This window comes from Notolepis coatsorum, assembly GCF_963971535.1.
Source record: "Notolepis coatsorum genome assembly, chromosome: 3".
NCBI classification, from domain to species: Eukaryota; Metazoa; Chordata; class Actinopteri; order Aulopiformes; family Paralepididae; genus Notolepis; species Notolepis coatsorum.
Genome location: NC_140167.1, coordinates 142,364,463 through 142,377,390, shown reverse-complemented (window position 1 = coordinate 142,377,390; position 12,928 = coordinate 142,364,463). Strand labels below are relative to the sequence as shown.

At 40.3% G+C, this 12,928-nt stretch overlaps 1 protein-coding gene across 1 annotated transcript in view; it reads right to left on the bottom strand.

Annotated features, from left to right (window-relative positions):
• Window positions 1-5,287, bottom strand: part of sympk (symplekin) — an 87,640-nt gene extending 82,353 nt beyond the window's left edge. Inside the window, exons 1-5 of the mRNA XM_084309736.1 lie at window positions 5,123-5,287; window positions 4,639-4,760; window positions 733-798; window positions 268-321; window positions 44-117 (exon numbers count right to left, since the gene is read on the bottom strand). Of these exons, the coding sequence (XP_084165862.1) occupies window positions 44-117; window positions 268-321; window positions 733-798; window positions 4,639-4,707 (263 nt within the window). The 5' untranslated portion in view covers window positions 4,708-4,760; window positions 5,123-5,287. The remainder of the gene's footprint in view (window positions 1-43; window positions 118-267; window positions 322-732; window positions 799-4,638; window positions 4,761-5,122) is intronic.
• Between the last annotated feature and the right edge of the window lie 7,641 nt (window positions 5,288-12,928).

Below are 12,928 nucleotides of genomic sequence, written 5' to 3'. Positions count from 1 at the left end.
CATTTATGTAAAAAAAAATTAAGAATTAAAGTCGATAACGCACCATGCTTCTTCAATGAAGCCAATGACGAACTTTCTCACTTCCATAGACTTATCTGTCTGAAAGGCTATCATCTCCTACAAGGGACAGAGGAAAGACGAGCTTTAAAGATTAATAATGTAAGACATTAACATGCAGATAGAAACTGCACATTCAAGGGTACTTGAAATGGCATAACGCACTGTAGCTCAAATTCTGGTAATTTGTGTTTGTGCATGCTTACTTACATCTAGAAAATTGTCAAGTAGTGAGGGATTCTTGTTGATGATAAGCTCCTGAACCTGAAAAGTGAAAAGGTTATGTTTAGAAAGCTTAAATACCTATCTAAAACACACAATTAAAAGGAACATGCCAACATTATGGGAAAGACGCTCACCGCCTTCTCCAGAGTCAGACAAGCTAGCCTAGCTTAGCACAAATTAATGGAAGCGGATACAGACCACTAGCCTAGCTATCTTGCAGCTGGATAGCTTTCTACTGAACGCATAGAGGGGAAATTGGTATCAATCTTCTTGTCTGACTCTGGAGAAGACGGTAAGCAAATTTCCCATAATGTTGCTATGTTCCTGTATTGGCACACATGAAGGAAACTAAAACTCGTTCCAAATAATCTTGCAATACTAAATTTAATTGAATTATGGTCCTCATTAAAAGAGGAAAGAAATATGACCTGAAGACAGCAGATTACAAACCTGTTTCAGAACTGTCAGTTTATCATCTGTGGTCATCAGAGCCGCCTGGTTCAGAAGATCCACAACCTATGAGTGTGTGTAAACAGGTATTATTTATAGGAATGACTTAAACCATATCCATCTTTTGTAATCATTACAATTTGAGTCCTGATTCCCAGCTATCCTTGATATTACATACATTTCATGTCTCAACAGTCGATGGTCACTCAACAATGTTCCTGACAAGATTTGTACAGCGTTGTGTATATAGACGTTAAAAATACATTTGTGGTACGTTGTTTAAAAATGGTGAAGTGAGAAATTGACCTGTTGCTGATATGAACTGAATCTAATATTAGTCATTGTAAGTCCACTTCCCTGCTCGCAAAATCAATTACATGTATTACAATTATGTAATCTAATGGCCCATCAAGCCCATAACAATTATCTTTCATAATTCTCAGACCATATCATCTCTCCTTAGGCTTTTCATGTCTCACAAGCAGGGTGGGAAATGACAACCGGGCCAAACTTTAGCTCTGGTTAGCAGCCTGGCAAGTCTGTCTACTCTACCAGCCACTTTGGATATAAACTGAATCGGGTTCCCACGCTTGCCTTGAAAACATTTTCCATGCTACCTCCTGATTTTCCAGGTACCATATTAAGTGATGATCTATAGGCCCCTGAAGCTTTCCGCCCCCATCTGCGCCCCCCTCCCCTCCCCTCACACACACAACCCCCTAGGACACCTGACTACTTACTTGATTTAAAAGATGTGCCAGTCAAGTCTACATTGTAAATGCTTAGAGATTATGTCTTATTGATAATATCAATGCATGAAATAATGCAACAAGCTGTAGATCAGTGGTCCCTAAACTACGGCCCGCCTCCACATTTGGCCCGGCCCCCTAGAGCCCCGGAGCTTTAAAAAATAAAAATAAAAATAAAGATTTTTTTTGTTTATGATGGCAGCATCCCCATTGTCGGTGCTGAATGTTTGTTAGTGTTTGATCTTTTTTTTTTGGTTTTTAGTACGTTTAAACATCCATTTTAGTAAGTAGTAGTTTTCATTTGATCCTATACATTTTTCATTCACCGATTTGTGGACTTTTTTTTTAGTGTCCTGAAAAACGCCTTATAAATAAAATGCATTATTATTATTATTATTATTATTATCATCCAGGAGGGAAAGACACTTTGGATAGTAGGGACTGCATCTCTGCCTGTCCTGGCCAGGAAATACTTTGCAACTGTGATCTCCTCTGGCAGTAGTCATGGATATTGTAATGTGTGGCGAGGGGTTGCAGCAATTCCACTGAGAGAAACTGGTCTGAGGCTGGATGACATGCCTGTATGCCTCTCATAAGTTGTTCTCCAACTCATGAGAACCTGCTCTCAAGCTCTTGCAGCATTCTGTCGAGGACTGGATAGAACAGTCTGTCTCAGCTGATCTCCTGAGCTGAGGTCTGAGCTTGTGCCACAAGATGACTCAACTACATACTCGTCCATCCTTTTCTGCTTCCTCCTTTGGCTGGTAGTATGTTCCTCAATCCCAAGGCCATTACATATGGCCTTTGTCCCGTCATACATGTCCACTGCCATCTCTGAGGTGCGATAACCTTTGAGTGTGTCCTGCACTGTGCTTTTAAATAGTACAGAGCTAGAGCTAGGTGGTCTGTAGGTACTGTATATTTATTTCATAAATAGTGTTATTTATTTCATTAATAGTGTTATTATTTATTTCCTGACTTTTTTTTTCTGTGAAGATCCCGGAAAGGGTTATTAATATTTGGTTATGTGTGGCTTTCTGGAAAACAATAAATGTTTACGTTTAGGCACCCCTGCGATCGTCACACTTTTTCTGTTACAAACTGACCCCGGCCCCCACCAGAGAAGGAAAAAGTTATGTGGCCCTCACAGGAAAAAGTTTGGGGACCCCTGCTGTAGATGAACAACAATTTATTGAACTGGAACTTTGAGACACATGAGCACTGGGATTGATATATGTTCTCTCTTCCACTCCTCTCCTCATCCTGTCCGCTCCTGTCTTCTCTTCCTACTCTTCTTAACTCCTCTCCACTCTTCTCCTCAGTCATCCTCTACTCTCTTATCCTCCTCTTCTTCTTCTTCTCCTCTTTCATCTTCGCCCCTCTTCAATTCCTCCTCCATCTTTCCTTCTGTGCCTTCCTGGCTCCTCCCCCTCTCCACTCCTCTTCCTCCTCTACAGTCTGAAGATCTGAATGATCATGACCAATGATTTTTCAAAAATGTCTCACCCCAAATGTTCCTATTATTAGTATCATTTATTTAACGAAAAAAAAATGAAAAATCACAAAATAGTTAAAAGTAGAACAAGACTAGACTGGTCATGTCAACTAGTATAGAAGTAATGTCACAGCCTAATGTGAAAATGTATTGGTAGTTAGCTATCAATGCAAGCTAGCCAACACTAGCTAGTTAGTTAGCAAGCTGAATGTTGGCTAGCAAGATTGTACTGCATGTGTTTGCTAACCATCATTAATGAATCCAAATTCAAAACAAACTCCCCTAAATGTGGTGAATAACACGGTTTTAGGAAAAGTCAATGAGTGAAATAGTACATATGGGGATCAAACATAGTTCTAGTATTTTAAAAGCAAGGTAAAAATTACCTCAACAATTCTAGTGTAAGCTGCTAGCTAGCAAGATTGCACTGCTTACTAACTAACGTTGATACACCCAGGTTTACCACACAGTTAAAACACAGCTACTTGCATAAGAAGTTTCACTGTAGATGTCAAGGCTCCTGTGTTGGCTGGGAAATGCATGTATTTGACCGTTCTATTGAGATCGCGAGTAACGGTTCTCGGTTATTATTCCGGAAGTCCACCAATCCGAAACTATACTTTTAAAGTCCATATCACCAGGTTGCCTGCATCAATTCCAACATCCAATATACCAGATATGATGCCAAGAGCATGCTCTAAAAGCTGTTCACATGTAAAGGGTTTTTATAAACTCATCTTAATTATGTGCTCAATAGTTTCATTTGATTACTATTTTACACATCATCCAATAACATTTTCCAGGACAACTGTTTCAATTTCCATGTAAGTGTTCACTTTTGCTCAGTTTCCATGACTTTTCCATACTGGAAAATGAAAAAATAAATTCCATGTTTTCCATGTTTTCCAGGTACCGTGGGAACCCTGTCATTGTAAGCCCACTTCCCTGCTTGCAAAATCAATTACATACAATTATGTAATCTAAGGGCCCATCAAGCCCATAACAATTATCTTTCATAATTCTCAGACCAGGTGGCTGCAATTAGAAACTGGCCCCGGTAAATGTCCAAATCCCCCGCCCCCTCCAATGTACAGTTTATTCCCCTTTGGATTTATATATTTTTCTTATGATCTTTTTTTTTCCCCTAACAGTACTACTGTATATTTGTATGTCTTGTATGTCATAAATGTCCTGATGAATTGAAAATGGAGGACCCTGGTGTAAACAAGACGAAAGTATTTTTCTGGTCTGCATTCTCGTAGCAGTTGTTTGTATTGAGCTGTACTGTATTGTACCCATTCTGCAAACTGTTAATAAAAGTTTTCAATCAATCAAATCTCCCAACTGCTCAGTGGCCAAACGTACAACAAGACTGTGATTGTACTGGGCAGTTCCCAGGTGTGTAATGTTTGTGTGAAACGGTCTCTCTCCCCCAGGCCTTTGCTATGAATAAGAATGTTTGAATGTGTAGTAAACTTGCCTGGTTAAATAAGTATTATTACATGCGTGTATATATATATTTACACACACATATATAGTTACAATATTATGTTTATATTTAACACCTTTAGAACAGATACCACCACGACCACAAATAATAAGGTTAGGGCTTGGATAAATAGATGCATGAACCAACCACCTCCAGTGTGTTGGACACATTACCTTTTCACTGGTGGTCATGTTAACGACATGGGGGGTGTCCCCCTCCTCTGCTGGGAGCTGGGATGCCATGGTTGATGCTGGTTCTCGTTACGGGACTTCCTTCACTACCTGCTTACCATAGTCTTCAACATCGTATAAGATATTGGAACCACAGAATACAAATAAATAAAAAAAATATTATAAGTTCGTCTTCGTTCACCAATGTTAATTAGCCCTGTATGGAGTTACAGTACAATACGTCGTTAGTTGCTAATCGACTTCACATTAACTACTGTATCATCTAGAACCAAACAGGTATCGAAACGTATGCACAATACAGTTTAAGATGCATTTCAACAACTAACGTTAGCTTGCTTTAATTGTTGGGTAGTTCACATTACCTAGCTAAGCTAACATTAGCTATCGCAGTAGAATTACGTTAGCCAGTCTAGAAGCCACCTGCCGGTTAGCAACCACACGTTATAATCAAGGATTTAAACAATACCTCTCGCTAATTCGATTGGTTTTTCTCAAGCAAGACCACCAAATGTGGTTGGTGTAAAGAAACAGCTAACGCAAACTAAACAACTATTTATTCAATGAGCATGTCAATAAGGAAGCCTATTTTGTGCCCAAAGAGCGGTTCTTCTTCTTCGTTTACTGCTTCTTCTTCTTCTTCTTCTTCTTCTTCTTCTGGTGTTTTAGCTACAGACGTTAGCATTCCACATCATTACCGCCACGCGCTGGAGGATCCTTTCTGGAATTTTTGTAATGAAAGGTCTGTTACCTAAATATTTTTGTCTAGATGGAAACATAGCTGCCTCCACCTGCATAGGGTGGATTTTTTTTCACCACCTATTTTTTCTTAATCCTTGAAGTATCTATTTTAAGATTCTGACAGGTAACAGGTTGGAATAATGTCGCATGGGGTTTATCTTTAACCCTTTATTACCCTGTATTACACCCAGGGCCGTTTCTATGCATAGGCGAGCTAGGCCTATGGCTGGAGAGGGCAAAAAAAAAATTACATTTTATTTTTTTCACATCTCTTATTTTGGAGATCGAGGTCATTCACATCTCTTATTTTGGAGATCGAGGTCATACTGTGACACTGAAATGAAAAAATATTTCATCAACTAAAATATCTATAATTTCCAGAATAGTAAACACATACAGGCGTAGAGGCGGCGGTGTGTTTCAGGCTGTGTGATGTACAGGCAGCTGTGTAGGAGTGTGTTTCAGGCTGTGTGATGTACAGGCGTAAAGGCATCTCTGTGACGTAGTGTGTTTCAGGCTGTGTGACGTATACGGCGTAGAGGCAGCTCTGTGTAGGAGTGTGTTTCAGGCGTGTGATGTACAGGCGTACAGGCAGCTCTGTGTAGGAGTGTGTTTCAGGCTGTGTGACGTAGAGGCAGCTCTGTGTAGGAGTGTGTTTCAGGCTGTGAGACGTACAGGCAGCTCTGTGTAGCAGTGTGTTTCAGGCTGTGTGACGTACAGGCGTAGAGGCTAGTATCAGATATCAGGCTGACCAAGGCTAGTATCAGATATCAGGCTGGTACAAGGCTACTAGGCTAGTATTGATATCAGGCTGGTATCAGATATGAAGCATCTAGATCAGCTACAGAAGCACCGGATTTGCTTCTGCTCAAGCCACTGCCAGAGACCTCTGTGAGGAGATGAATGTGGAGGCTGTGCTGAAGCAGAAGAGGCTGAGAAAAACAAAACAGCAATTCTCCTACGAGTCTCCTGATGAGCCCTTTGATGCACTGAAACAAATGGAAGTTTCCTTCTTCAACCAGGTTATGGATGTCTCCACTGCTCAGCCCCTAGAGCAGTAGCATAATTTCACTAAATGCCATGGTCAGGCAAGGGAGGGTGCGGGGGTGGGGGGTAAAGGGCCCCCCCCCCCCCCCCCCCCCCACCCTTGGTGGATTTTTTTTGTCAAATCAGTGTGCAATAGTCAATTTTGGTGAGTTGTGTGAACAACTACAGTATGTAAGTAGTAAACCTATTATTATTTTTTATTCCAGTCGATCATAATGATCATGATCATATTACGGAGCGCTCACTGTGTTCGAGAGGGAGAGAAAGAGAGGGAGAGAGAGAGAGATAGAGAGGGAGAGAGACTCACATTTTCGTGACATTACACACACTTCTCTATCTCTCTCGCTCGTTCTCTGCCTGTGAAAACCCGTTTGAGGAAGTGTCGGGTTACACTGCACTACAACCATAGAGGGGGCGTTACTGCAGATCAATGCTATGTCGACGTCACAGAAACCGTCAAATCAGAACAGTTTAGTTGAGTGAGGGAAGATCTCATGAACTCGAGACTAGACTGATGAGTCAATATGGTAATTAGAGACACATACCCATTGATACTAACCTGTATTACTATAAAACCATGCTAAACACAGAAAAAAGGCATTTATAATGCATGTCCCCTTTAAATCAACTTTCCAGCTCCCTGTCAACTGTCAAATGATGTCAACTGTCAACCTGAATTAACATTCAGTATTCAATATGGTCTGATATTAACATTCAGTATTCAATATTGTCTGATTCAATATTAACATTCAGTATTCAAGTAGAACAGCTAGCTAGCCGTTGTGGACACTCACCTATCCACAGCAAAACGGTAGGCAAGGCACCTTGGTTGAGAAATGCAGGCTTCAATCTATGTTGTTTAGTCTATCTGTTCAGTACTGTTGAGTACTGTTCAAAGATGCACAATTAGATCCATCGAGAGAATTGTTGAATATATAGAAGACAAATGTTCTAGAATGTTTGATTATGACATCATACTGTGACATCACAAATGTTCTAGAATGTTCTATTATGACATCATACTGTGACATCGCAAATGTTCTAGAATGTTTGATTATGACATCATACTGTGCCATCACAAATGTTCTAGAATGTTCTATTATGACATCATACTGTGACATCACAAATGTTCTAGAATGTTCTATTATGACATCATACTGTGCCATCACAAATGTTCTAGAATGTGCTATTATGACATCATACTGTGACATCACGAATGTGCTATTATTGGTGCGTTCACGTCAGGTGTTTCTGCTTGGGGAGAAGTCTTGGTTTTGGGGAGAGTAATACTTAAGGTTTACAACCTGCTCTACTTCTAGAAACAAAACAGTGAACAAAATGTGTATTTTAGCAGCTTTAGGGGCTACAGGCGTGTAGTTCACCAGTTTGATAAGAATCTATTATTTGGGAAACAGAAAATACTCTGTTACACTATAACCACTTGTAGGGCTGGGCGATATGGCCAAAAATGATATCGCGATAACAATATCGTCTCACGCGATATCCATAATTATCGATATTGTTATAAGTATATATATTTTTTTTTAAACAACAGGTTTCTTTTCTATCTTTGGCGCTTTTTTGGTGGACAAACCACCGCACATGTGCACCGTGACTCATGACTGGAGACTAGCTCTGCTAGCACACATAGCCTACTGTGTACAGACGGTTTGTTGTATATTCCTATATGAATATCCATTAATTACAGCACAGTAGTGAGGTTGCTAACTAGAGGAAGGGAAAGATCACAGTGTGATAGAAAACATGGTCCTCATCTGAGCTCCCAAATTTAGCCAGTAGAGAATAAGTGTGTACAGCCAGACAACCAAAAGCTATGGTCCAATATTCATTTAATTGCAGCGTGGGCCGAGATTGGAATAATGCATTGGTTACACACAGGACACTTCAAAACATAATACATGATTGTACAAAAGGATTTGATGCAGGTAAATCACAATAGCCCTCGTTGGCTTTTTACATCAAAAGACAGTATTGTACATACATTTTAGTCATGTTATGTTAATGAAATAAGACCATAGTACTCTCTGTCACCACATGATAAACCTGGGCCTAAGATAGGCATCTTACTCTAGTTATCACATTATTCCATATACAGTTTCTACTCACATAGGGACAAAGTAGACCATGGTCGTGGTGGTGGTGGAGGACGCAGACTCAGACCCCCTGGGTAACGGTGTGTGGCGGGTGTCCTGAGCTGGCCTGCCTCTCTATTCTTACTGTTCCATACTTATAGATTTCATGACCTCACTTTTCTTAACCTAGTTCCACCAATCACCAGTATCTAAACATAGGCAGTCCTCATTTGGTGTCTCCTGGTCGTATGTGTCTGTAACAGCCATGGGTAGCCCCCTCCTTTTTGGCCAGAGGGGGGGGGTTGGACTGTGGCCTCCTTTGAATGAATCACTCATGTTAACATTCCTTCTATTTGGTTCTTCTGTAAGTTACTTTTCTAATAGGTTACTATACTCTTGTTTTATTATTCCAACATTGTTTTTCATTTCTAAACTAATATAATGCAATTATGTTTCCTGTGACCTCTAATCTTGGTTAGACAACTGTCTTTACTGCTGTAGTCACCGTTTTTCTGTGGTGTGTGACTGAGTAAACAATGTCGTCATGAGAGGTGTCGCCTGGTGATTTTCAACATGATGAGGTCTGGTGTCTTCTGCCTTAATAGTGTTTGTGTTGATATAATATTAACCCAGTATAGTCAGTGCGTCTTAGGTTAATACTATTCAATTCACAAGAGCCATCCCAAAAACCCCATCTACCAAACTGGCACTTTGTATTTTCTGAATCTATTATTGCAACCACATTCTTACAGAGGCATTTCCGCTGTTTGGTCCATTCTTGCTGTGCTCAACTGTCACATGTCTAGGTGTTCGGTTTCCTGGGGGGGTTTGGAATGGCTGCTTGTTCCATCACTCTGAGAGTCTATGTGTGATGAACTATTTACCATCACTACAGATACTTTCAGTTTTCTGGGTTAATCTAACATTTTTGATTATGAAATCATGAAATTATGAAGTCAAGGTTACCACAGCTCCTCCCTTTGACATTTTACTAATGTCATATTACAATTATCTTGACTTAATTTCTATACATACTAGCCATCCAATTTAACATAATAACAAAAATCATAAAAATTTGAATTTTTCTCAATTTTTTCTTCTCAATTTTTTCCATTCTTCTTTGGTCCATCTCATCAATTTTTGCCTTCTTGTCTTCTTCTTTTCTTTGTTCCCGCATTTCCCCTGACTATGGCCCCTCCCGGGAGTCCTGGTGACCCATTCATCCAGATCCCTATTTAACCTATTCTGCCTTAAATGAAACAGTGTTTACCACTGTCTCATCAGGTCTCGTTCTTCTGGGCACGTTGAATATGCTAAAAACAATTAAAACAATTTAATCTAAACATTTATACATTTAAAGTCTAATCAATCACAATTTTTTAAAATTACAGTATCCGTTTACCTGATCTGAGGGGAGACAAGATCCATTAGTATCACAATATTTTCATTTTACATTCATTTTCTGAAATAATCTCTTCTTTCTGCTAATTTTTTTCTTTAAGATAGTACAATCACATTTGCATATTTAATTAATTGCTTCCCACCTATCCTCCCCCCTTTTATGACACATAACGGTCATAAACTTGTCACCTCTTGTTCCCTCAGCTCAGTTTTGGCAGAGGAAAGCAGAATTTCAACGAACATTTTCTTTTACCCATTCTCCTCACCCTGGCCATATCCTTACTTATGTGAATGCATCTATATCTGACCCTGCGTTGTGTAATTTATCCGCCCTTTGCCTGCGCATTTTACCAAATCAATGTGCACAAGACAAAGCCCATCAGTATCTATCCAGTCCCGTCCTCTGTCCCCTGCAGTCCAACCACAACTCCCCAGAGAACCTTGTTTACACACTGTCAGCTCAGTCTTCAGACTGGCCCCGCCCTTCCAGGCCAGGTCATCCCAGGTCCAGTCATCGATTTATCTCATGACAACCCGTCGTCAGATGATTATAGCATGGAAGTTCCTCCAAACCACATCTGTTCAGTTCTTACAACCTGGCCCCACCCGCATGGGGTTTGTACAGGCAGGGGTCTCTGTGTTACAAGAATTCTCTCACCTTCATTGGACTGCAGAGTAACAGGGAAAAATGAAATCCTACTTCACTGCTTCTAATGAAATGCATTCATGTGTCCCCCATCGTCGATCTGCCTTCCCCCTCCCTTTTTCTGAGCTGTGGAAGACACAAGCACAGAGCAAACTTTTTACACAATATGTCAACATACTCAATAAGGGAAGCCATCAATTCCATATGCAAATCGTGGTGGCACTACTTAACTGTCATTGATTTGATCCAATGCATCTCCTCTTCCAACAGTCCTCTCCCCAGATCATTAACAAAAAAACATTTGGGAAGAAAAAGAGAAAAAAAATCAAACAATTAACCAAATATTCAAATATAACACATCCTCCGACCACATGCCTTGCAATTTCTACATGCGAGACTATCAACCACATGCCTTGCAATTTTTACATGTGAGACTATCATCCATACCTAAAACAGCAAATCAATGAAATAAAATAAAATCCAGGTTTTCCAAAACCATCCATTTTATCATCTGATTGATTGATTGATTGAAAAGTTTATTAACAGATTGCAGAATGGGTACAGTACAGTACATCTCAATACATACAATTGTTAAGGGGATGCAGACCAGAGAAAGACTTTCGTCTTGTTTCCACCAGGGTCCCCCATTTTCAATTCATCATAACATATATGACATACATGACATACAGATAGACAGTACTGCTACATCTATACATTTATGACATATCAGATTTGCAAATACAGTACTGTTTGTGATACAAAAGTGTCCAGAAAAGGAGTGTATATACATTTGGCGTAGAAACTGTACATTGGAGGAGGTTGGTGGGGTGGGGTTGGGTGAGGGCTGTACATTGGAGGTGGGGGGGGGGGGTTGGGTAGGGGACACACACACATTTTACACTGTACATTGGAATGTTGACAAAGCCTTACTTGGTCATTTACTGTACAACTAGGTTAGGACATTTGTAGGGGCCAGTTTCGAATTGCAGTCTCACGTAGGTGTTTTTTGAGAGTGTTTTTGAAGGTGGGTAGTGATTCACATTCCTTTACAGCTTTAGGCAGGGCGTTCCACATTGATGTGGCATAATTGCGAAACGTGTTTAGTCCCTTGTTTGAGCCGAATCTGGGTTTTACATGATTTGTGGAGCTCCCTCTGGTGTTGTGATCGTGGTATTCACTGACCTTTGGGAAGTATTTTGACATGTACATGGGTACCTTGGTCGCGTAGTGTATCTTGTAGACCAGGCCCATTGCAAGTTGCTGTACTCTGTCGTCTACTCTAAGCCATCCTAGGTTGTCAAAGTGGGCAGGGGTGAGGTGGGTTCTAGGAGTCAGGTCAAGTAGTAGTCTGACTAGCTTGTTTTGAGATGTTTGTAATTTGTTTTTTAGTGCCTTTGAGGTGCTTTGGTACCATGAGGTGCAAGCATAGTCGTAGTACCCTTGAATGAGTGCTCCTGCTAGAGTCTTCAGGGTATTCTTGTTTACCAGAGAGGAGATCCGGTACAAGAATCGCGTTCGTTGGTTGACTTTTTTTATTACATTGGATGCCATTTTGTCACAGGAAAGATTAGCCTCTAGGATGGAACCCAGGTAGGTAATTTCATCTTTCCTTGTGACAATATTGTCACCCACTGTAACCGAGAAGCCGTCAGTCTTGCTGAGTTTGTTATTTGAACCGAAGAGAATGGACTCTGTTTTGCCCATGTGTAATGATAGTTTGTTGTCGGCGAGCCATATGCAGATTTTGCCTAGTTCCGAGCTGAGGGCTTTTTCAACCTGTAACTTGTTCTTGTCAGAGACCAGCAGGGCTGAGTCGTCCGCAAACAGGAACAAGTTGCAGTCACAAGCTGACGACATGTCATTTGCATAAATTAGGAATCATCTATCATCTATCATCAATTCTCACACACACCCTCAATTGGAACAGCATCCTGTCCCTGAGACTCGACACCTCTCAAGTCAGCACAATCACCCCTACTGGTTCCTATTCAAACACCTTTCAGTCCACACAACTACAGATCAAAACACTTAGAAAATAAATTTAAAAATGTACATTCACGCTCACTCATACATACAAAAAATCAAACTTAAATTAATATGACATAAAATAAACACTTCCATCCAATTCCTCATTGTCACAACCCATTCAATCCTGAACACCAGAGTTCTTAGAAAAGAAATAAAATCCAAAGCCAATCAAACCTCACAATTCAACATCATCCACACATCCTGAGCACACCACAGTGGCTGTTACTTCTAAACAAAACAAACTCTTTCATTCAAATGATATGAACTGAAATAAAAAAAATGACATCGCTCACTCCTCCACTCCTGCACCAAAATCCCT